The sequence below is a fragment of the Martes martes genome (genome assembly GCF_963455335.1).
Source record: "Martes martes genome assembly, chromosome: 11".
NCBI lineage: Eukaryota > Metazoa > Chordata > Mammalia > Carnivora > Mustelidae > Martes > Martes martes.
The window spans coordinates 50,674,803-50,700,931 of NC_137899.1; the positions used below are offsets into that span (position 1 = coordinate 50,674,803).

Consider the following 26,129-nt stretch of genomic DNA (forward strand, 5'->3'; position numbering starts at 1 on the left):
ATATCTTCCAAGTGTGTTCATTATAAACGTTTAAAATGTAGTCCTGAACAAAGGCAGTCAGTGTCTCTTCCTATGAGACTTACAGTAACATGAAAGACTCATGGAGAATTCCATGAATTCTCAATATTTCATTCATTTTCATTTTGTGTAAATAAAAATTGTAGCTATCAACGAAAATGATATTTTACCTAAACTTAAAGCAATGAATGTTGATACTGTGCTTATCGACTATCATTAGAAAGATATATTTTTATACACCTAAAAATATATTTGGATTGTGGCTGATACGTTTCTCATTCTATGCACATTCTACACAGTAGAAAATGGCTGATAATGATTATTTCATGCAATAAATATTTTTCACTCACTTGGAAAAATAGCATGTAGACTGATTATTGGAATTGCTCAGGCAAAAATTGGAAGATTTTAAAAATTATTTAGCTTTAATGGTAACCAGCACACCCATAATTTTTTTTTTCTCACACATTTTCCACTGGAAAATTCTTCTTAAAAAACAATCACATGTCAACATCTCAACAAGAACATTTTACTCTGTGAACAATACATACTACTTTTCTAGAGGAGTGTAATTAGATTTTTGAGCTAAACTTCCAACTTGTTCATTTTACTATTGAAGACACTGACGCCCAGAGACATTAAGTGACTTGAAAGTGGCCAACAACTAGTTAATGTCAGAGCTGAGACCAAACCCCACATGCCCTGACTTGGAGCACAGGCTCTTTCTTCTTATCCAAAGCCACATACATGATATGATAGAGCTTTCAAATGGGGTATGCACACCCCTGCAGGCAATGGCAGTATGCCAGGGAGGTAAAGCCACAGGATAAACACAGGGTGTCTTGCTTGAGTGTAAATATTACTCAAAGATTTGAGGGGAGTTATGGGAGCCACTTTATTTTCATATTAAAACAAGATTGATTGTAAAGCAGAATGTACATTTTACATGGATTTTTAAAATTTCAAGCTGAATTCCTCAGGCTCTAATCCTACCTCACAGAGGTAAAAAATCTCTCTGCTCACTCTGCTAAAGATATTTCTTTCGTAAAAATTTTGTGCCACCAATGTGAGGATTTCTAGATAGTGCCTCTTACCAAAAAAGTGCTTCGCTAGCCTCCATCTTTGACATTCTGTAATTAAATTTGCATTGTTTTAGTCCTTGTGATCAGTTAAATTATGAATTTTTCTCAAAGAGAGAACACATTAAGATCTTATAATAAATGAGTTTCTGAGTTCCTTTACGAAGAATAGAGCCGTTTTTCAAAATTTCTTTTTCTCTTCTTAATATTGAGTAAAAAGATTTAAAAAAATAAAGGATATAATCTTTAAATATGATTTTAGTAGAAATCGACTGGTTAGTAGTTTATTTATGTAAGATGCTCTGGAAATGCATTTTGCATTTGATTCTAAAACTCACATTTGTGTAATGTACGAAGTAGAACAAATAGCATGTATTTCCATTTTTCTTGAGGCATATACATGAATTATACTTGAAATTCTATAACCCATGTTTAAGAGCAAAAATGGGAGACAGGACACCAGTCAATTACTTTATGCATTTTCTCAGTGGATCATTCCTCTCAATTGATTTTTATTTCTGGGATATAAAAGCACTTTGACAATCCTTCTCAGATGATCCCTCCTTCTATGATAACTTGGAAGACTTCTACCTACCCAACTCTACCAGACCCAAACACATTTCAGAAGTACTAAGAGTGTGCGTTTGATTTTTCTGAGACATTTTTAAACACTCTATCCCAACACGAGCATTTTTTTCATGCAAGTAGCCTGACCCCTTCCTAACAGCTACATTTAATTCTAGATTTCAAGCTCAAATTTGGACCCAAGAAACCAACTCATTCAATTAAATCAGCATTTACTGAATGCAAGGTACTAGGCCCAGGCAGAAACAGTGATGAACCAGAGAGAATCCTGCCTCCGAAATGTCCCAAGCTAGAGGGGAACAAAACTCCCATAAATAAGATCATAACATAGCCTATGTAAGAGGTTCCAATAGAAGTAGGGGAGCCATCAATTAAACAACAATAACACCTTGAAGACTGGAAAAAACTTGCCACATAGTGGCTCCACTTACCCATTTTCTGCTAGAGGGAGGAGTTTTCAGCTACCGAACCAACATGCACTTACCCTTCACAATAAGATCAGTCAAGAGTTCCATTTTTCTGCACACGTGGAATCTGGGTCTCCTTGATATTGTTACCTCCACCTGCATTCCAGGACTGGGTCTAGGAGGAGGCAAGTAAGACACTGGTCTTAGTACAAAAATTACAAAAATGTAAGGAATCCAAACTCAGCAATCAAAACAAGTGCTGATGATATATATACACATACATACATACACACACACACACACACACACACACACACACATATGTATATATATTTGAATTATATATATACATATACAATTCAAAATTAATACAACAGCATTCATGATGAACAGAATGTCAAAATTTTAAATAAGGGAGGATGAGCAATACTGATTCTTTTTCTTCTTTGCTTCAAGCCCCACTAGGATTCTGCAGGCATGCCTTCACCCCCACCCTCATGTGGCCAGTGGTACATCTACTCTTCAGAAAGCTAAGTTTTCTAGTATTTAGAGCTCAGATCAGTGAAATTATTATTAGTGGGTGATTGCCACGGGAGTGCTCTGACATAGCGGACCACCCGAACTCTGGCTTGGGCGGCAAGCTGCACCGCACGCTGGACAAACGCGAGTGTGTTCAAGGCACAACGTGGTGGGCGCTACAGGGCCACACGTGAAAACGTCACAGAAGGGACTGGCTTCAAATCTTCCCTAGTTTGGATTGGCTTTTAGTCGCCCGGATTGCGGTAACTGTTGGTAACGGAACAATGAGCCGTGGAGCTAGGTTGGATGGATAGTAGGTGCTGCTGGCCTCCCTTAGTGCCCTGATGGCCTGGGACCCGAACCATCTGCCCCATGTCTCCCTACACTCTACAAGCTTAGTCAGGGCTCCGGAAGTTGCTCTCGAGATCAGCCGCAGGGTAAGCCGCACCCCCTTCTCCAGGCCACGAGCATCTCAGGTCCCTGCGCCAAAGCCCCAGCCAGCGGTAGGCCGGAGCGGCTGGAACAATGGCAGACCCCACGCCCTCCATTGGGGCTGGAGGTCCGTAATCTCCAGGCTAGGGTTTGGGGATGCCTCTGATCCCCACTGGCGGATTTACATGAACCTTTCCTGGCTTACATCTGCCGCATATGTAACAATGGCAGTTTAGAGATTAGATAATAAAAGCATCAATTTGGAATCTTGACACTCCCACAAATATAAATAACCTAGAAATGCCCTCCCCCTAAAGTGCAAATGGACACATGGAGGAGGAAGCTTTCTTTGATGAACAGTACAAGCAGAGTTGTGGGCAGTTAAGCTTAAAGAAAGCTTGAGTGGGAACACTTGTCGGAATTGTTGGCCATAGGAGCTCCCAAGTGCTGAAGAGTTCTAGGACGCTCTGGGGAGGCTTGGGGCTGCCATGTAAATCAAGGCTGGGGCTTCTGTAAGGATTTGAAAGCTACTCACACTAAGTCCTAACTAAGCTGTGGTGGGTGTGGGTTGCATGTAGCTATAGGAATTTATCACTGCAGTACCTAAGTCAGCAAAGAGAATGTTTTCGTCTATAGATTTTAACACAGACTTCATTCTTCTGGGATTTCATAATCCCACCATTTTCAAACATTTTTTCCCTGTTTTATCTAGATCCTCAGGCAAGGGGCTGGGGGGGCGGGGACTGCTGTTATCCTCCTTGTGCTGGAACTCCCCATACCCTAATTCCATGTTGCATTGTTTTTATTTCCCTGTTTGGTTAATGAGTTAATTTGAAATCTGATTGCCCCCCTCCCCCAATCAGACAACTGTTGTCTGAATTCAGTACCTCTGCTGAGTAATATCCTCTACTACCCGATACAACACTGCAGATTCAAATTCTACCTTCTTGAAATTTGCTATCTCAGCTCCCACTCTGCTCTTGTTTCTCCAGCTTTGCAACCATCCCTCCAAACCCCCTTCCTTCTGCTTTCTGCTTTTGCAGCTTCATTCCCTCCTCCTCTCTCTCAATGTGGCTACTTCCCAGTGATTGAACCGGGGTCCCACTTGCTCTTGTGCACCGACCAGGCTATCATCCCCAGCCTGATATCTCTGCTGAGCTCCTCTCTTCTACCGGCAGCTTGCTGCTGAACACCTTGACCTGCGTGTCTCACCAGCACCCCAATTTCCGTGTTTCCAGCAGAGTTCGTCTTCCCTTCCAAGCCACCTTCTCATCATCATCGCATGAACACATTCCTTAGCATCACCACTTGTGACTCTGCTAGCCCTTATTCTCTGTCTCATTATTCGCCAGTTTCCATCAATTCTCTCGCACGCCCTCTGTCATGCCTGCTCACTGCTCCTTCCCACTTGCCACCCTCCTGGCGCCTTGCCTTGATTCGCCAGAGGCAGCCTTGCTTCCTCTCTGCAGTTCTCTCTGCCCCTTGGCCCATCACACATGCTGCGCTCCCAGAGTCATCTTCCTGAGGCCTTGCTTCGTCAAAAGATCGATGCGACCCGAGTGTCCACAGACACATAAACGGAAAAACAAAATATAGTATACACCTACAATACAACATGATTCCGCCTTAAAAGAGAAGGAAAGGCTGACACACACTACAACTTGGATGAACACTGAAGACGTTAGGCAGAGCAAAATAAGCCAGTCACAAAAGGACAAATATTGTCTGATTCCACTTAGATGAGGCACCTGGAGTCGTCGAATTTATAGAGAGAGAAAATAGCAGGGTGGCTCCCAGGGGCTGAGGGAAGGGGAAAATTGGCAGTTAGTGTTGAAGGCATACAATTTCATTTGGGGAAGATGAAAAACTTCTGGAAACGAATGGTGGCCATGGTTCCACAGAACTATACAGTGAAAACAGTAAATTCCGTAGTCTATATATTTTACCACAATAAAAAAAATAGTTCAGGGAAAGAATGCTTGGTGTGCTTCTTTAGATGAAAGGAATATGCTCCTGGTGAAGTTGTGTGTTGATTGGGAACTGGAAATGCTCCACCACGGATTCACTGAAACTTGAAACTTCTTGGCACGGATTTATGTTCTTTGGCGCTTTGACATTAACGCTTGTTGTTAGATTCGTATGAAATTTTTGGTTGGAAAGAAACATACCAGGATAAAAAGCTGGGTAAATAAATAATTTATTATAGTCATGATTTAGATATTATGTTGATAGTTTCAATTTCCTTTTTCATCTCTTAATTTTCAAAATTTGACTTCAATCCTTAAATATTCATTCCATGGCTAAAATTTTCAAAATTTGTGTTAATTTCCCATGACCAAATTAATACATGCTTATTTTAAAATATTCGAATGTTACTTTTATTTTTGTTTTATTTTTGTCAAATAATTATTTTTAAATGTATTGCTCAGAACGTGAAACTCCTACATGATCTCAAGTGATAATTTTCTTAACAATTTAGAGTGTGTGCATTTGTGTGCATATAAATGTCATTGGTGGGGCACCTGGGAGGCACAGCTGGTTAAGCAACCAGCTCCAGTTGTGATCTCAGGGTTGTGAGGTCCAGCTCCACATTGAGGTCCATATGGGGCTCCATAGTCAGCACGGAGTCTGTCTGAGTTTCCCTCCCCCTCTCCCTCTGCCCCTCCCACTTGCCCTCTCTCTCTCTCTCTCCCTTTAAAATACATAAATAGATAAAAATAAGTGTCATCGGTAACAAAAATAGTGTTGACATATAACTCCAATGGCGTTTTTACTTTTGGATGTTTAGGTATCTATTTCTGCATATATTTAAGTTACTATGCAGGATTCTATTGTGAAGTTAGAATTCCCATTAATGTGGGAATTCTATATTCCCATTAATATGAGGCATATTTCACAAATGTATCAAATCATGTATATGTGTGCACTCGAGTCTTGCTATATTTTTGAGTGCTGGATATAGAATGGCAGGATTGAGTTAAAAGCACATTTATAACTTTAATAGAGCATTGCAAAGTCTTTTTCTTAAGATTTTGTTTATTTATTTGACAGAGATCACAAGTAGGCAGAGAGGCAGGCAGAGAGAGAGAGGAGGAAGCAGGCTCCCTGCTGAGCAGAGAGCCCGATGTGGGGCTCGATCCCAGGACCCTGGGATCATGACCTGAGCCAAAGGCAGAGGCTTTAACCCACTGAGCCACCCAGGTGCCCCAGGCATTGCAAAGTTTTAATTCTACTTTGACACAGTTGCGATTGACTATGTATAGTAGAAGCTGCTAGTTTAGATGTTTAAGTTAAAACATCCAGACCCAGATGCAGAGGCCTCCTCCAATGGGTTTTTTTAAGCCCTAAAATCAGCTTGCCTTTTATAGAGTCACAAAATACCCTGATAGAAATGCTTCTATGTGAGCCAACGAATTCTCTAAGCCCCAAGATTCAGCTTGTGTGACAAGGTAACATGGAAGTTTGGGATAAAAATTAGCAGTGACACTCAATCCCTGATATATCTATCTTCTTCACTTCTTTCGATATGTGTTCATCCCATTAAATCTAACTTTTTTTTTTTAAAGTCTTCTACTAAATAACAAAACTTCTGTCAAAATTTCATAAATCACTTAGTGACATCACAACCTCACCACCCACAACAAATGCCAACCGAACTTTGGTCACTGTTTTGACTGTGATAATTATAGTGTTTGTCAGATTCCAGTAGTGCAACAATTTTACTTTCCACTTCTGTTGTGTCTTGTTAGCTTTACTCCTTCATGGCAAATTATAGATAGGCTTTACTTTTTCCATATCATCTTAGGCCATGTGGCTTGTAAATGTTATTTTGTAATCTAGCAAAACCTCTTAAGAAGAAAAAGCAAAGCACTTAAATTGCTGTTTTTGGACTTGTATTTTCAAAACAAAGCCTATGGGACTAAAAATTACTTATTCTCCAGCAAAAATGTTAGTAACTGGTGAAAAATGAAGACATGGTTCCTTTGCAAAGAAAGGAAATGATATTTATTCACTCATGCATTCCTCTGACGTTTATTGAGAACTCACAGTGTCAAGCACCTGTACGATAATGTGCGTTGTATCGCACTCCACCTACAATCATAACACCAAATATCTTCTGTAAATATGAGTTCTTCATGTTTGAAAGAACATTTAAGAATATTTAACGACCAAATCACTCTGCCTCATAGAGAACCGAAAACTTGTTTTTGGTGCTCATGTACACGTACACATTTTTTTCTCTTTGATTAAAAATTATTTACACATCTGTGCCCAGGATTAAGGATAATGAAATTCAACCACAAAAATGATTAAATAGTATATAATTGTAGTGTTGGAATTTATCAGTTTAGAGTGGTTGCCTCCGTATTCACCTTTCGTTTGATCTTCTTGTAGACGTTATTGTTATTGACTGCAAATGTCTCTGTATTTTTGCTCAGTGGAATGTGGCTTGACAGATTAATTATATGTTATCAGGCAGTTGAAGATCAACTAAAGATATGTGGCTTCAAGAGGGATGCTGATGTCTTTGAGCTGTTCCTTTCTCAAAAGTGAGTGTACTTTATATAAGAAATAGAAGAGCATCATATTATAATGTTTCACAGATGCAGATTTTTTTTCAAAGATTTTATATATTTATTTGTCAGAGAGAAAGGAAGAAATAGAGAGCAAGCATAAGAAGGGGGAGCGGAAGGCAGAGGGAGAAGCAGGCTCCCCGCTGAGCAAGGAGCCTGATGCGGCACTCAATCCTAGGACCCTGGGATCATGACCTGAGCTGAAAGCAGATTTGTAACTGACTGAGTCACCCAGGTGTCCCAGATTCAAATATTGTTTTCCACTGTTTTCCCCAAGAACTGGATAGGCAAGTACTATGCTCTAATTACTTCACCATTCTATTCATTGGTGTCCACAGTCTCTATTAGAGAGGCAAGATGGAAATGGATGAAAACAAAGATTATGGAACCATGCTGAGTTTGAAGCCCAGCTCTGTCCCTTCCAGCTGGGTGATCTTGGGCATGTCATCAACCTTCCTGTTAGGATTGTCAAGTTTAGTAAATAAAAATACAGTAAGTCCAGTTACATGTGAATTTAATGGAAACAAATGAATATAATTTTTCTTTAGTATTCAGTTTGTCCCGTACTTCCTTGAAATTCCCGTACTTCTCTGAAATTCACATGTAAATGGGTCTTGTATTTCATCTGGCAAGACTCCTTCCTGAATATAACAATGCTATCTTTTTCACAGGGTTGTTAGGTAAACATTGGGTGAGTTAGTAGAAAGTAGAAGAGGGTCTGGTACACAGCAAGCACTCAGTGAGCATTGATAGAGTTAACAGAATTACTATTACTAGAAAATAATGGCTCATCATATCCCTATATTATAATAATAACCCTATGATACTGGACCCCTCACCAACAATCCCTGTACTAATTTCACTGGTGAGTAGGAAACCTTCCTTATGTAACAACCCCTCCAACTCCCTAAGGTGGCAGCCAGCAAAGTGGGCTCTTCTGCAGAGTATTCAGAGTGCCTGAGAGAGAACCCAGGGGTAAGAGGAAGAGGAAGTTACAGGTTAGGTGGGACTCTGACACCACAGGTTTTGCTTGCCAACAAGTGACATCTGTGCAACTAGACATTGCATTTAACAACAATGATCCTATCCCTACTCTTCTCCCCCCCACTTCATGCTTTTTAATCTCTATGAACTCCATGTATGATATTAAAATCAGTTTGTCATATTTCTATTCATGTAATCTCTGGAACTCAGCTACTCTTTTTTTTTTTTTTTTTAACTCAGCTACTTTCCAAAGAAGATGTCCCACTTTATCACTGAGTTTAAGCACTTTATCTTTGGTTACTTGAGGAAATCCTTTATGAATAAATGTATTTCTTTTGTTTGTGTATATATATTTTCAGGTTATAAGTGCAGAGAAAAATATTTATCTTGGTAACAGTCCAAGGGGAAAAATAGCTGGCCAATTCAAGATTTTTAAAAATACATATTTTAGAAGGGAATAGTATGGTAGATAATTCTGACACACTTAAAGTTACTCATGGACTCTTTCTACAGATCAGTTAGTTTTATAATAACAATACATATTTTATGTGGTCAAAAGATTGCAACTCTAAGCCTTTCATGATTTTAACACCAGTACACTGTAAGGGTAAGTAAAGAACAGGAATAAAAGCTTTAAAACACTAGAGAAAAAAATAGAAATATTGGTCCTCTGACAGTGGGCAATTACTGGTCTTCTCTAGTGAAGGAAACACATTTTATATCCCCAAAATACTAAGTAACCATGCAACCCATCTGGTACCAAAAAAGAAAAAAAAAAAAGAAGTTTCTCAGTCCAGACACCAATACAGTGGGTAAACTAGGTTATTTGCCTGAGTCTCTGTTGCCCTGGATTTGTGTTGGGGTGGTGGGGTGCCTTACCAATGTCTCCTTGAGTAACCATGGAGAATACGTACAACAATAGTGCTGATATACTATTCTCAGCGCAAGTCATTGCCATCATTAGAATTTCCTCTCTTTGTCTTCCGTTGGCATCACCTTGAAATGCAACAGCCTATTATTGATTTTGAACAGGTTTAAGTGAAGAACTGACACTTTATTTTTTGTTTTTTTGTCTGTACATCTTTTTGGTTTATTAACATATAATGTATTATTTCCTTCAGGGGTACAGGTCTGTGAATCATCAGTCTTACACAGTTCACAGCACTCATACCCTCCCCAATGTCCATAACCCAACCACCTTAACCCTCTCTCCCCAGTCCCCAGCAATCCTTGGTTTGTTTCCTGAGATTAAGGATGTCATGAATGAAAGAGGAGAGATCACAACCAACACCAAAGAAATAAAAACATCTTAAGAATTATAAACAACAATACACCAGAAAATTTGACAATCTGGAATATATGGATGCATTCTTAGAGACCTATAAACTACCAAAATTAATACCTATTCTCCTGAAACTATTCCAAAAAATAGAAATGGAAGGAAAACTTCCAAGCTCATTTTATGAGGCCAGCATTACCTTGATCCCAAAACCAGACAAAGACCCCATCAAAAAGGAGAATTACAGACCAACATCCTTGATGAACATGGATGCAAAAGTTCTCACCAAAATACTAGTCAATAGGCTCCAACAGTACATTAAAATGATTATTTTCCATGACCAAGTGGGATCTGTTCCTGGGCTGCAAATTAATCAATGTGATAAAATACATTAATAAAAGAAAGAACAAGAACCATATGATACTCTCAATAGATGCTGAAAAAGCACTTGACAAAGTACAGCATTCTTTTTTGATCAAAACTCTTCACAGTGTAGGGATAGAGGGTACATACCTCAATACCATCAAAGCCATCTTTGAAAAGCCCACAGTGAATATCATTCTCAATTGGGGAAAACTGAGAGCTTTTCCCCTAAGGTTAGGAACATGGCAGGGCTATCCACTATCACCACTGCTATTCAACATAGTACTAGAAGTCCTAGCCTCAGCAATCAGACAACAAAAAGAAATTAAAGGCATGTGATTCGGCAAAGAAGAAGTTAAACTCTCAATCTTTGCAGACGATGATACTTTATGTGGAAAACCCAAAAGACTCCACTCCAAAATTTTTAGAACTCATAAAGGAATTCAGTGGAGTGTCAGGCTATAAAATCAGTGCATAGAAATCAGTTGCATTTCTATACACCAACAGCAAGACAGAAGAGAAATTAAGGAGTCAATCCCATTTACAATTGCACCCAAAAGCACAAGATACCTAGGAATAAACCTAACCGAAGAGACAAAGAATCTGTACTCAGAAAACTATAAAGTATTCCTGAAAGAAATTGAGGAAGACACAAAGAAATGGAAAAATTTCCATGTTCATGGATTGGAAGAACAAATATTGTGAGAATGTCTATGCTACCTAAAGCAACCTACACATTTAACGCAATCCCTATCAAAACACCATAAATTTTTTCAAAGAAATGGAACAAATAATCCTAAAATTTATATGGAGCCAGAAAAGAGCCCAAATAGCCAGAGGCTATTGGCAGCAATTGGGTCCTTTCTCTTTTCTTTTTGATAAGGTATCGGAGCGGGGAAGCCAGCTGCAGAGACGGAGCTGAGGAGTGGGCTCTCAGCTTGGGGTTACCTTAAACCGTGATTGGAGGCACAGTCGGGCCACTGCTCTTCGAGCAGGGACCCAACAGGTGGTAGATCTGGGGAGACGCCCTCCTTCCTCCTCCGGGAGAAGCGGTGTGGGACCATGGCAGGAAAACACTGGGTTTGGAGACTCCAAATGGGGCTGTGTGCCAGAGATAGAAACTCTCGGTCACATGCTGGGTGAGCTCAGCGTGCGGCCGGAGGCCAGGAAGACAGGAGTGATGGAGCGCTTTTCTCTGAGGGCGCACTGAAGAGTGGTGCCCCGAGCTCTCAGCTCCTCCGGGCCGGAGATTGGGAGGCTGCGATTTTCATTCCCGTCCTCCGGAACACTACGGAAAGTGTTCAGGGAACAAAAGCTCCCGAGAACGAACCCAAGCAGGTTACTTAGCCTGACCCCTGGCAAGGGCAGTGCAATTCCACCTCAGGCAAAGACATTTGAGAATCCCTGCAACAGGCCCCTCTCTGAGAAGATCAGCAAAAACATCCAGCCAAGACCAAGTTTACTAATCAATGAGAGCTGTGGAACTCCAGAGCCAGGAGAATAAAACACATAGATTTCATGGCTTTTTTCCCATGATTCTTTAGTCTTTCAAAGTTAAATTTTTAAAATTTTATTTTTTCCTCTTCTACTTTTAACATTTTTCCTCTTTCCTATTTTAACCTTTTTATACTATTTTATCTTATCAATATGATTTTTAAAATCTTATTAAATTTTCATTGTTATAGTCATATTCTATCCCTTCACTGTATTTAACCTTATTTTTTGTGTATATATAGGTTTTTCTTTCTTTAAAATTTTGGGATATGGTTTCTTCTAACAGATCAAAATATACCTAAATCTAGCACAGGGCTTTGTTCTAGTCTCCAGCCTAATCCCATTCTTTTTTTCCCCTTTTTTGACCAACTTCTTATTAATTCCTTTTTTTAAAATGTTTTTTCATTGTCGCCTTTACAGTTACATTCCATCCCTTCATCATGCTTACCCTTATTTTTGTATATATATAAGTTTTTCTTTCTTTAAAATTTTGGAGGCAGTTTCTTCTTACAGATCAAAATACACCCAAAATTAAGTGTGTGGCCCTGTTCTATTCACCAGTCTCTAATCTATGTGTGTGTGTGTGTGTGTGTGTGTGTGTGTGTGTATTTTTTTCTCCCCTCCTTTCTTCTCCCCCTGGTTTTGGGTCTTTTCTGATTTGTTACTGTATATTTTTCTTGTGTCTCTTCTTTAAGAGCAGTGGCCCGACTGTGCCTTGGATCACAGTTTAAGGTAACCCCGAGCTGAGAGCATAGTCCTCGACTCCTTCTCTGCAGCCGGCTTCCCGACTCTGATACCTAGGAGCTCTGCTATGCTCAGATACCCCTGGTCCTTTTGTGACCCAGAAGGTCCTGAGGCCACACTGTCCTTGTGAGGGCTCCACCCCACGCTTAGTCTCTGGAGTGACATCCCTCAGCGGAGCAGACTTCTAAAAGTTCTGATTCTGTGCTCCGCTGCTCTGCCACCTGCTGGGAGCCTGCCCTTTTCCCCAAGGTCTATCTTCCCATATATCACTTCAGATTCATTTCTCCACATGCTTACCTTCCAGAAAGTGGTCGCTTTTCTGTTCCTAGAATTACTGCTCTGCTCTTCTCTCTCCTGTTGAGTTTGTAGGTGTTCAGAATGGTTTGATAATCACCTAGCTGAACTCCTGGGACCCAGCGATATTTAGGTCTCCTACTCCTCCACCATCTTGCTCCTCCCCCACAAAACTAACCCTTTTGACTTGATTTAAAAATCCCTTTAAAAGGGAATCACTTTATTACATTATGTAATAGCTGGAAATTCAGCATCAAAATCACTAGTACAGGAAAATTAATGACATTAACTTGACACAGGTGATATTTCAAAGTATTAATGTATTAAAGTAACTTTTCGTGGAAATCCTTGGGGAAATCCTCTAAGTGGGGTTTGAGCTTCTCTGCTACCACATAATGATTGTTTTATTTTTCACAGGAACGGATGAAGCTAATGTATTATCTTTTTTGCCCAATGCAATAATTTAGGTGTACCAGGATCCAAATGCTTCTTCCCAGAAATAGGCTACATATCTACAGTGAGAGGAGAATGCATTTTGTGTATAAGTCTCCTATTAGAAGTTGCTCTTGAAGAGTCTGGAATATTTGTTGTGCCAGAGAAGCACTTGAATACTAACAGTGTATGTCTAAAGGATGTGTGGTCTGCTTGAAGTCTTATTTGGGATAATTTGAGAATTTAAAAAAAAAAAAGGAAAAGGAATAAGAAAAACTTCAGATACAAGTAGAGTGGGAAAGAGAGTGACTAAAAGAAAGAAAGGGAAGGGGGGATGTTCTTCTCAAGTTTTTATTTAAATGCAGGTAGTTAACATATAGTGTAATACTAGTTTCAGGTGCAGAATTTAGGGATTCATCACTTCATCATAATACCCGGTGCTCATTACAAGCACCTTCCTTAATACCCATCACCTATTTAACAGAAATCCCAAACCATCTGATTCAGCAATGATCATCAGCTGAAGCTAAAGCCATTGAATAAGTTATTGGGGCTCGAGACATACACATAGTCATCAGAGGTTTGCCCCACATATTACTTCTCAATGACAGCATTTGTGCTTTTCCAATGGAGAAACTTGGTAGACACAGCCAGAACCAAGGGGCTGAACTTCCATCACCAAGAACGGGACAAAGTGGCATTACTTGCCTCCTTCTATGATGCAGTAATCACCACCTTTGTTCCTGAAAAATGGTCCACCTGTTAGTTAATCATGAGGAAGCAAGCAGGCAAATCAGAAATGGGAGACATTCCATCAGATGACTGTCCTGGACTCTTCAAAAATCAATGTCAAGGTAATAAAAGGGGAATATTCTAAATTTAAGAAGACTAAGGGGTTTTTATCAACTGAAATGCAAAGCATAAATGTTGATGGGACTCTGGACTGAAAAAGAAAAGAACTGTTAAAAAAATTAGGGGCAACAGGGACAACATGAATATGAAAGGAATGCTAGATGATATTATTGAATTCAATTTAATTTTTAAGGTGTGATAACAGCGTTGTGGCCATGCAGGAGTATGTCCCTGTTTGAGGCATATGCATGCTGAAGTATTTAGTAGTGAAAGCCCTAACGGTGATAAGTCTGCAATTTCATTTTCAGATGATTCAGCAAGAAAATGATCAACCAATAAGTAACATCTATTACATAGATAAGAGAGAGCGAGCATAAGTGTGGCAAAATATTTAACATTATAAGGGCTCTACAACCTTTCATTGTATTATTCCTTCAACATTTTTTAGTTTTGAAATCTTCCAATAGAAAAGAGTTGTTGAAAAATGTTTCCTTTGTTTAGAAATATTTTTGCATGATTTAAAAGCACGTTCTCCTAAAAATTTTTGTTAAAAAGTTCATAAAATTTTCATTAAAATATTTCAAAAAATATAGTCCCTTAGTATCCCAAAGTTTAAAAAAAAAAAAAAACCAAAATTGAGAAAGGATGTTGCCACAAATGAGTTAATAGATGTAACATTAATGAACTTTAGTATTGGTTAAGGACTTGGAAGACTTCCTGGCACAAAGTGTGTGCTCTGTAGTGTTTGATGCATAAAGACACACATGTATACATACCCAGCCTGGGCACAGTTTCTGCCCTGAGAAACAAAAGAGATCTGAATATTCCAGCCCACAGCAGTCAAGGACCAACTCTCCTCAGGGCTTCGCCCCATTTGTGATCACTCCTCTTCCCCACCCATGCTTGTCCCTTTGCAGAGAGAGCAGCAACGGCAACAAGGTTTAGGACCACCTGCACAGTTCAAGAAGGATGGTAATATTTTGACCCCATAGCTACTAAACAACAAAGGAAAATAAAACACTTCACCTAGTCTCTGTCTCTTGGCATAAGGCCATTTTCACATCTTAAATACAATGTGGCCAAGATCTGGACAAGCCCAAAGCAAGAACCTTGCAGACATTGTCCAAGTAGGAGCCAAAAGAGTTTTCACATTTAGGCACAAATCGGTGTCTTCCCCACTTACCTTTTCCCCTCTGCCCAGTCCCCAGTAAAGCCTTTTTTTTTTTTTTTTTCAAATTAAGGTCCCAATAAATGTAATCATAACGAAGTCTAAATTTCTAGTAATGTGATAGAGTGTTTCCCTTCAGTATTTCCTTTAAACTGGCTGACAAAAATATTAATCCAAATGAATGAAGTTTTGCGGTGCGTGGGTGGCTCAGTCATTTGGTGTCTGCTTTCAGTTCAGGTCATGATCCCAGGGTCCGGGGATGGAGCCCCACGTCTGGCTCTGCACTCTGCGGGAAGCCTGCTTCTCCCTCTCGACAACCCCTGCTTGTGTTCCCTCTCTTGCTGCCTCTCCCTCTGTCAAATAAATAAAATCTTTAAAAAAAAGGATGAAGTTTTAGTGATGGTATTTCAGAAATTAGTAGGTAGGTGTGACAACAATTTTGAAAGAAGAGAGAGGCCTTTCCAGTTATTCCAAAGTCCTGCTATATAATTCACCTTACCTGTGAATAAATTAATTGTTGCTAATATTCACTTTTTCTTTCCTTTTCAGGAATCTGACAGAGGTCATTGATCTATCTAGGTTTAGAAAATTAAAATATTTATGGCTACATCACAACAAGGTAGTGTTATATTTTATCATTAAATAGCTCTGTACTTAAATCACTGTTTTAATCTCCTATTTATAATGGAGTTAATCTTTAAAAGTATTAATATTTTATACTCCTAACTTTAGGTAAGAAACTCTATACATGCAAACACATACATACATTACTATATTGAACTGCACAATTTGTGAGATGTTATCAGACTGCAACTTTACTTTTGTCTCTCATGTCCTGTCAAAACTGCCCAGTGGAGGCTATTTCTTCTGGACTCCTGGAAGAAAACTTCAGCAGTCTTGGTGACTCTTCTCATTCCTCTTATGTAATTCAAAATCTTACAGTCCATGGGAGTCCTAGTCATGGTTCCCATCCAAGATTTATTTATTTTTTGACAGAGAGACACAGTGAGAAAGGGAACACATGTAGGGGGAGTGGGAAAAGAACAGGTTTCCTGCGGAGCAGGGAGCCCAATGGTGGAGCACAATCCTAGGACCCGGGATTGTGACCTGAGCAGAAGACAGCCGCTTAACAACTGAGCCACCCAGGCACCCCCCCAATCTTTAAAAAAAGAGATTATTTTAGTGCAGCCCTACTCTTTGACATGAAGGGAACTTGGAGCCCCAGTCAGACACCCACTATAGGGTGGGTGGCTCAGTCAGTTAAGCATCAGAATCTTGGTTTTTAGTTCCAGTCAGGATCTCATGGGTCATGAGATCGAGCCCCACATAGGGCTCCACACTCAGTGGGGATTCTGCTTGAAGATTCTTTCTCTCTGCCCAACCCCCACTCTCAAGCTAGCATGCGTGCTCTCTAAAATAAATAAATAAATATTTTTTTAAGAAGGCAATGAGAATATCTAAGAGAGTGTAATAATCCACTTCCAATCTTCTTTAGTAAATAAGCCATTTCCCTACATCCCCTTGCTTATCCAGCCGGAGTTGATTGCTGGTGGCCGCCTGCCTTTTTTATTAGCTAGGAAGGTGTAGCTGGTTGTTTTCCTCTCCTTTCCCTCTCCTCAGCCTTACCCAGCATTGACATAGAATGGGGAGGTGTGGAGGAAGGGCTGGGGAGAAACAAAGTTCTTACCTGATATGTACCATCTGGTACTAACACATGTTCAAAGTCAACTTCTTTTCTCTTAACGGATTATTCAGAAGTAGGTTTCTTCAACTCTAATTCCTCTTCCCTGGCCACTTCTGACTTCCCCTCCACTTTTATCCCAATGGTACCTACAATTGACAGCCACGAGCTGTGGTAGACTACTCTCTTGGCGGGATTCCTTGTAGAGTACCCCAGATCAATATGCCTTCTGTGGCCTGGTGTGCAGGTCCCAGCACTCAACACGCTTTTTCCTGCTGTCAGAAGCCAAGGGGGGTGGTTACCTCCCAGCTCCTACCCAAGTTGATCTAGTTTTCTCAGGAATTACCAGACATTAATCCAACAGGTCCCCAACTGCAGGCAACTCTCGCCAAGGTCACTGAGCATGACCCTTAAAGTTCTCTCTTAGAGGTTAAGGTTCAGGAGGAGATGCCCTCCCACTGCCTCCCCTATAGTGGGTGTCTGACTGGGACTCCAAGTTCCCTTCATGTCAAAGAGTAGGGCTGAACTAAAATGCAAACCCAAACAATCATTAGAGTTAGTCAGTTGGTTATTCTCAACTTCCAGTAATTTGACATTCTAACAGCTTATATATATTTTTTTAAAGATTTTTTTTTTTTTTTGACAGACAGAGATCACAAGTAGGCAGAGAGGCAGGCAGAGAGAGAGGAGAAAGCAGCTTCCCTGCTGAGCAGAGAGCCCGATGTGGGGCTCAATCCCAGGACCCTGAGATCATGACCTGAGCCGAAGGCAGAGGCTTTAACCCACTGAGCCACCCAGCGGCCCCTAACAGCTTATATTTTTGTTCCTTATGAATTGAATATCCAATCTGAACATTTTGAAACCCACTGATTAAAAAGAAATAATTTCAATTTTCAGCAGTAGTCTGCTCGTGTAGCCCAGATTCACAGCACTGAATCCCTAAGCAGCCATGTTTATAAAAGCATTACAATATCACATGGGATTTCCAGTCTTCTGTTAAGTGTAAGCATAAGTCTCCTAAGCTTGAAGTCCTTTCTAGGCGAACAAATGCAATCACCTTCAAGACCCAGGCGACTAGCAGCTGAAATGGGAATTGTATGCGGCAGGGAGGGTTAAAACTCTTTTAAACACCCTGCCAAAAATTATCCTGGGTCCCAGTGTGCGACTTCTGATAAAGGTGGAAATCATCAAAAGCATGGCAGAAGTGACTAATCTTTGTTTTCCATGTGTGCCTCTTGTGGGGTTTAGTTCTGAAGGAAAGAACGTGTGCAGTGTCCGCTGTGTGCCTAAAGGGAGAGAGATAATTAGAGATTTTTGAAAATATTTTTTGGCTTTTGGTAGTGAACACCATCCCCTCTCCAACCATTGAATTTTCACACAATTGACTTACAGATACATTACGTACATAGGAAGGGATTGTATACACTGCCAACAATTTCACTCTCTTCTGTTTCCGAAGGGCAGTGGGTGGGGAAGGAATGCAACAAGAGACTGAATTCTCTCCTTGTGCTTCACTCTTTCCGTTCAACAAACCAACTATATTATTTCCGAAATCCTCATCACTTAACTTTGTTCTTTACAATAATAGACTTACTTAGTTCCTAGAACGCCGGAAGGATATCCTACCCAAAACAAGTGTTGAGGGTTACTTGGGTAAGTAAATAAACTCCTGAGAGTTTTCCTATTGGCCAGTAATTAACTGGTTCCTGCCTGAATAGTCACACTCCATGAAAAACTAAAGTCTTATTCAGAATCCCAAACTCTGATAAGCGTATTAGCTACGATAGTACTTCACCAAAATTCATACGTAAAACTTTGAGTATTACTTTTCTTTAAAATCCAGAAAGCACAGGTGTCTGGGTGGCTCAGTCATTAAGCATTTGCCTTCGGCTCAGGTCATGATCCAGGGTCCTGGGATCAAGCCCTGCATCAGGCTCCCTGCTCAGCGGGAGGCCTGCCTCTCCCTCTCCCTCTTACCCTGCTTGTGTTCTCTCTCTCTTGCTGTCTCTCTGTCAAATAAATAAATAAAATCTTTTAAAAAATAAAATAAAATCCAGACAGCAATAGGATCACCACTAAGAAGTCATTATACCAGCATAGAAATGGTATGGAGAAATATAGTGGAAAACATTAACATTGACATAAGAATTTAAATATTTAAATATGTAAATATGTAGAAATAGGTAAATATTTAGAATTGCAACACTTAATTAACAGTGGTCTGAATTTGTGATCAGCCTTGTTCTGACACTAGTGAATATCTTAAACTACCCTCTATTTGGGAAAAACGAAGGCACAAAGTAGTAAAATGAACCCATCTTTGTTGTTGATTCATTTATCCAATCAGTACTTTTGCTGAGATGTATGTACTGGCTATTATGGTTGTCCATTCAATGTCCATTTTCTCCTTTTACCTATCGAGCAGAATCTGGATTTAGGTTTTGGCACATACATCTCCTTTTTACTCAGGTAGGTGACCCATCCCCAGTTCCAGGAAGTGGATCCTGAACCGTCTAACCCATTCAGGATAATCCCATCGTCCCTGTGAGTGGCTAATCCATGAATGGGCACATGTCCCAATTAAGGTAGCAAAGACATGGGATCTGAGGGGAGGCTTTTGTGAGAGGTTTCCTCATTCCTAAAAGAGAGTACTAGCAGAGCGGTCCCTCGTTTCCCTGATGTTTTCTTGCCTGATATGAAGCAGGAACCTTCCCATCAGCTTGAGAATGTAGGTGACATTTAAAGAAAAGTACGGGGGCGCCTGGGTGGCTCAGTGGGTTAAGCCTCTGCCTTCGGCTCAGGTCATGATCTCAGGGTCCTGGGATCGAGCCCCGCGTCGGGCTCTCTGCTTGGCGGGGAGCCTGCTTCCTCCTCTCTCTCTGCCTGCCTCTCTGCCTACTTGTGCTCTCTCTCTGTCAAATAAATAAATAAACTCTTAAAAAAAAAAAATAAAGAAAAGTACGGCCCAGAGAATCATTGTGAACTAAGAGGGAGGCTCTCGCTACCTCTGGAGCTCTTGGTATGTGAGAAAATAAAGGTTCTCAGTTATTAATGGGCCAGTTTGAGTTGAGCTCAGAAGTTACCCAAAGCCAAAATCCTCCTATAGGATGCGGCTTGTTGTGTACTCACCTTAGGCCACTGATAGAATATATAACAAAAAATGTGACGATACGTGCTCTAATAAAATTAAGGGCAGAGAGAGTGGCTGTGCTCATGGTGAGGGCACGGCATTTGCCAACTGCATGGAATGGAATGCCAGAAAGCAACAGTTTGGGGAGGCAATGAACGTAGTCTGATATATTTGGAACCTAACGTGCTAGGATCCCCATTATCACCTAGTGGGTGACCAGACTGGAGCTTCTGGTCTGACCCTGGATTAACAGAATAGATGCCAAGTTGCTTCCAGTGCCCCAGCTTTGCTAGATTTGCTCAGGCAGCTCTGGTTCCTTCAGGATGCTCTCTGAGGGCTTACTTGCTCCTCATACTTGCATCGTCAGTCACCAGTTCTGCATCATCTCCATTTCTGGGTCGCCTTTTGTTCAGTTACCCTCATAGAGTCCGTGGGAGGCAGCTGCTCTTAGATCCTCTTAGATGAGGCCTTCCGAAGACTCCCTTGTCTCATCTTCCAGCAAGCCTGACCGAAGGAGGTTTAGGTCCATGGTCAACCCTTTCCAACCCTCCATGAGAAGTGGAGTGACTTGCCTTTAACAGTACAATTTCAAATGGTCTACCCATTGATCTATTTGTGTTTGGGCTCATCACCTCAAAAATTTTCTACTGAGTCCCACAATGCTGGTCTCCTTTAATTTCTGGAAGAACTAGCAGTCCTTTGGAATATTTGATTTGGCTCAGATTAGAGGAAGCATTTGATGAAAAACCTGTAGAAAGCTTCACCAAGCGACTGTCCAAAATGGGTTCTGAGTTTCTGCCAGGTAGTGAATACCAAATAGGTGACAAACTTTACAAACTAAATTCAAATAAAAATACCTCTTCTGGCAAAGTCATTGTTTATAACCTTCATCATCTAAAAAATAATTGAAATACTTATTTATTTATTTTTTTTAAAGATTTTATTTATTTATTTGACAGACAGAGATCACAAATAGGCAGAGAAGCAGGCAGAGAGAGAGGAGGAAGCAGGCTCCTCGCTGAGCAGAGAGCCCGATGCGGGGCTCGATCCCAGGACCCTGGGATCACGACCTGAGCAGAAGGCAGAGGCTTTAACCCACTGAGCCACCCAGGTGCCCCTTGAAATACTTATTTATAATGACACATTCTCTACTAACTGACCAGAGAATGCTCTGATTGAAATAAGCAAAATCATTTTAAGAAAGATCCTGGACTCATTCTTCTATGCCATTAAGATATGTTACTGTTTCCCAAGATGAAACCAGAAAGGAAAACAAACCACAAGAGATGCTTAATCTCAAAAAACAAACTGAGGGTTGCTGGAGGGGAGGGGGGTGGGGGGATGGGGTGGCTGGGTAATGGACATTAGGGAGGGTATGTGTTGCAGTGAGCACTGGGTGTTGTCTAAGACTGATGAATCATAGACCTGTACCCAGAAACAAACAATACATTATATGTTAATAATTTTTATAAAAAGATATGTTACTGTTTCCCACCTCCTAAGCATTCGGCACATATTGAGAATTTGGTAAATAGCTCAAATATGTATATTTTAGAAAGGAATACTGATGTACGAAACTAGCAAATCACAATTTAAAATATGAAAGAATTATTTTTAATGTGCTATTTTAAATAGTTGTAAATAATTCTTTGAATTACTATCTTTCTCCAAGTAGCTTTATAACACATCACGGAATTTTAGTTGGTTCCTTCAACAAGGTCTAGGTATATACATTTATTCATTTATACATAACATACTTTGTTCTAAAAAATGATTTAGAGCTGCACAAATCCCATACCAGAGCACAAAAACTGTTAAAGAATAAAATGAACTAGCATGCATTCCACTTAATTTGGGCTCTTACATGTTTCTGTTGCCTCAGGGCAACATTAATTCTATCCTTTATGTCAACTTTGTTGAAAGAATTATATTTTGCCAAATATTTAAAACCTTTTCAAAAAAAGGAAATCAACATGAATAACCTAAATAAGGCTTCACTGCTTGGTTGTGAAAGTCATAGATATCTACGCTGTACATCTAGTTAGGACTTAAAATGATTTTACCTTAAAATAAGATAATAATAGTACTCATACCTCATGAGTTTGTTGTGAAGATTAAATAAGTATATTTATATATATACCATCGAGAAGACATTAATTTGAAAATATTTTGATTAGAAAATACTAGTAATTTGAACAATGGAAATTTTTTTTTAAGATTTTTATTTATTTATTTGACAGAGATCACAACTAGGCAGAGAGGCAGGCAGAGAGAGAAGGGAAAGCAGGCTCCCTGCCAAGCAGACAGCCTGATGTGGGGCTTGATCCCAGGACCCTGAGATCATGACCTGAGCCAAAGGCAGAGGCTTTAACCCACTGAGCCACCCAGGCGCCCAACAATGGAAAATTTTAGATTGAGTATTGGAAAATACTCCATATGCCAATATATACAATGCTAGTTGGTTCCTTCAGTAATGTTCTGGTACATATATACTTATTTATTCATTTAATACCTAATACATGTTGTTCTAAAAACAGCTTAGAGCATTTGAAAAACTAAATAATTTTTAAGGTGCTATTTTAAATACTTGTAAAGAATTTTTTGAATTGCTACTTTTTTTCCAAGTAGCTTTACAACATACATCATGGAATTTTAGTTGGTTTAGTATGTATGTAGTACTTTGCTGGACATATATTTTGTGAGAATAGTTTTTCTAATTTTTTTTCCATTTTATGCCAAATATTTTTGGATGTATTTTAAACATGATTTTTGGTGAGAAACATTGCTGAAATAGTAGAAAAATAATTTAAGAAGTATTTTCCATTGCTCAAACTAACAATATTTTCCATTTCTTCAAAGCATGTTCAAATTCATGTCTTCTGGCTACTTTATATAGAGATTCAACTATTTTAATGAACTCAATTATGATGTACTATATGCCAGTTTTTGATTTGAGAATCAGACAGACTTGGATTTATCCTTGCTCTGTTACCTTGAGAAAGTTGTTTAACTTCACTGAGCCCAGTTTCCTTCTAGGTAAATAAGGAATAAAACAAATAACACAGGGCTACTATAAGCATCATATTAGATAATGCCTGTGAAACCATCTAGCACAGGGGCCAATGACAGCTAGCATTTTATCAATATGACCCTCCCTCTTCCCTTGACTCTAAATCAGCTGTTCCCAACAAGAAGTGACTTTACACACACACACACACACACACACACACACACACACACACACACACCCCGTCTTTCCCTTACAGCAGACATTTGGCAATCTCTGGAGACACTTTCGATTGTCCCAAGTGGAGGGTGTGTGTGCTACTGGCATCTAGTGGGTAGAGACTAGATTTGTTCTTAAACATACTACAATGCACAGGACAGACCTCCCAACCCCAGCAAAGAATAACCTGGCCCTCCATGTCCATAGTTATAGAGGTTGAGAAGCCCTGTTCTAAAAGAATGCCTCTTTAATTTTAAATTCATGCTGGCATAATTTTTCCTCCACTACTACCCTGGGGACTACATGTAAGTGCTTTACATTAAATGGAAGTACTCTCAGCTCTCTCTCTTTATGTATAAAAAATAATGGTTAAGTAATAATAGCTCTTGTTCATTGAGCACTTGCTATGTGCCAAGCCCTGAACCAAAATAAATGATTTGTGAAATGTCACATTCCATATAAATCCTATGGTGATCCTTCAAATTAATAGTGTAGATTTTTCTAAGTGGATAATTATAATACTATATATATTATATATATGCCATTTACTTTAACAATGGCTTGAGTGTCGGGGCAATCAGCCCGTCTTCCAGTTTCACTCCTAGATCTTGACTTCAATAGCTTGCTACATTGCAGTGTCTATTAAGTCCTGTGATTCCTACCTTGGAACTGTCTCTCAATTCCCTCTACTTTTCTTCTCCCACTGCCATTACTCTACTCTGGACCACCACATAGTCTTCTGAATTAGCGTCACGCCCTTCTCATTCAACTCCTGCCATTATGCTTACTCTCCCTTCTAAACTGTGTTCTTTCCTGCCATTTTCTTTCTAAAACAAAATTGGACAGTCACAGTCCTCTGCACAAAATCTTGTAATAGCTTCCAGGGTCCTCTTGAACTGGTTTTATCTCTTTCCACTCCATTCCCCTACCCATCTTACCCCAACAAACAGTGCAGTCTTAAAATCCCAGTAAACATGGCCCAAAGGATAGTAAGGCTCTTGGGAAAACCATGATTCTATAATTGAGATGAAACTATTAAGTTTATTAGTATTCTTCTTGTGTTAATAAGTCCATGCAAAAGAAATTAAAGTCTTGAGTAATTAGAAAGGTTCTGTTGATGTGTGGTCCGGCAGGCAACTGGAAAAGAAGAGAAGTAGTCATGGTTTCCACTGGGGTTTGTTTTCTATTCTTGTGTCAGGTGTGGCCATCGTTCGATCAGGTAGTGGTGAGTGGAAGGAAGGATGGGAGAGGAGAAAGGGATAGGAAGCCCATTGGGACCCCCGCACCCTCAGTGTGTTGCATGGTCTCCTACTTGGGAGGAACATAGTCCCTCTCATGATTTAGGAAAAGCTGTGGGAAATTGCTGGTGGCCCTCCTGCATGGGTGCTGACCTAACTGGATGCAGATAAATCTGTGAAACGATGAGATGAGCGGCACACGTGCCTTTCATAGCTTCATAATGTGTGTTGCAGAAGCAACAATAGAATTAAAGAAAATTAATTAAAGAAATCAGTTTTGAAACTTTGCATACAAATCTATGACAGCTTTTCTGAGCTATGTCTCAGGGCTAAAATTTGCAGTAAATCCTCACTAAGTCCAATGCATCGGCATCTATCTGAATCAATCGATCAAAGGCCAAAACAGTTATATTTAATGATAACAATAATCACTAGGATAAGCTTTAATAAACACCTAATACTAATGTATAATCATGAGCATATACTTCTGCATAGAAAGTGATGTGTATTTCTGTATAGAAAGTACTAAGCATTTGGTCAGTAACTATTCAATGGGAATATTCTCCCTGATAGATCCTGTATTAAGTAGAAAGATAGCCTTATATTTAACTAACTTGCTGCTTTTAGAAGATACCTGCCACACCTCTATGGCTCTACCATCCTCATAACTCAAATAAATTGTTAAATTTTCTCGAGGTTATAGAGTCAAAATTTTTTTAAAAAACAGTTCTCCTTGCAGAGTAACAGTCATTTCTGACCTTCAGTCTAGAGTTGAATACCCCGTTTCTGAATACAGTACTTAATGGTTCATTTGAGGAATTTCCAAGACTGCTTTTGACTATTTGCAGTTCATAGAACTACATTTCTAATCTAATCTTTAAAGTAAGATGTGAGGGGTGGCTGGGTGGCTCAGTCAGTTAAGCGTCTGCCTTCGGCTCAGGACATGATCCCAGGTCCTGGAATCCAGTCTTGCATTGGGCTCCCTGCTCAGCAGGGAGACTGCTTCCCTGTTTCCTTTTGACCCTCTCCCCCTCTCTTTCCCTCTCCCTTTCAGATAAATAAACAAAACCTTAAAAAAAGAAAAAAAGATGCGACTTCACCATACTGTTTGGAAAATGGGAGGGGCAGAAGGAGAGGGAGAATCTCAAGCAGACTCCCCTCTGAGTGTGAGCCTCGAGCTCAGTGTCACAAAATCACGGCCTCCGCTGGGCACTCAACCAAATGAGCCACGCAGCTGCCCCTCCAGCATGGTTTGGTATGTCCGGTTGGACAAGAGCCGATCCTTAAGAATTACCAGAAATGCACCAGGGAGAAAAGTTATGCAGGCAAAAGAGAAAGCATGACTCATACATAGATGCAGACATGGCCTCAGCATTGAGGAGAAAGCCATCTGCACATACTGGTCACTAAATAATGTGTGATGGTGGGTTAGTGGGTACGTGGGGACAGATCCAGTGAAACTGCAGGCGGCAGAACCGGGAGAAACAGAGTTAGAGCAAAGGGGCTAGGCCAGATTACAGAGGCATGGAAAACTATACAAGAAGTTTGGGAGAGATAGGATGAGAGCTTTGTCTTCAGTTAGCTGAAAACGTCCTTTTCATCCCAATGTCCTCAAAGACGATCCAGATGG

At 40.0% G+C, this 26,129-nt stretch overlaps 1 protein-coding gene across 1 annotated transcript in view; it reads left to right on the plus strand.

Annotated features, from left to right (window-relative positions):
* The window catches only part of LRRC72 (leucine rich repeat containing 72), a gene marked incomplete at both ends in the record, with an annotated part of 57,463 nt that overhangs the window by 12,409 nt on the left and 18,925 nt on the right, over positions 1-26,129 (plus strand). The window contains 4 exons of the mRNA XM_080818722.1: positions 2,699-2,798; positions 2,946-3,045; positions 7,517-7,590; positions 15,774-15,843. Of these exons, the coding sequence (XP_080674848.1) occupies positions 2,699-2,798; positions 2,946-3,045; positions 7,517-7,590; positions 15,774-15,843 (344 nt within the window). The remainder of the gene's footprint in view (positions 1-2,698; positions 2,799-2,945; positions 3,046-7,516; positions 7,591-15,773; positions 15,844-26,129) is intronic.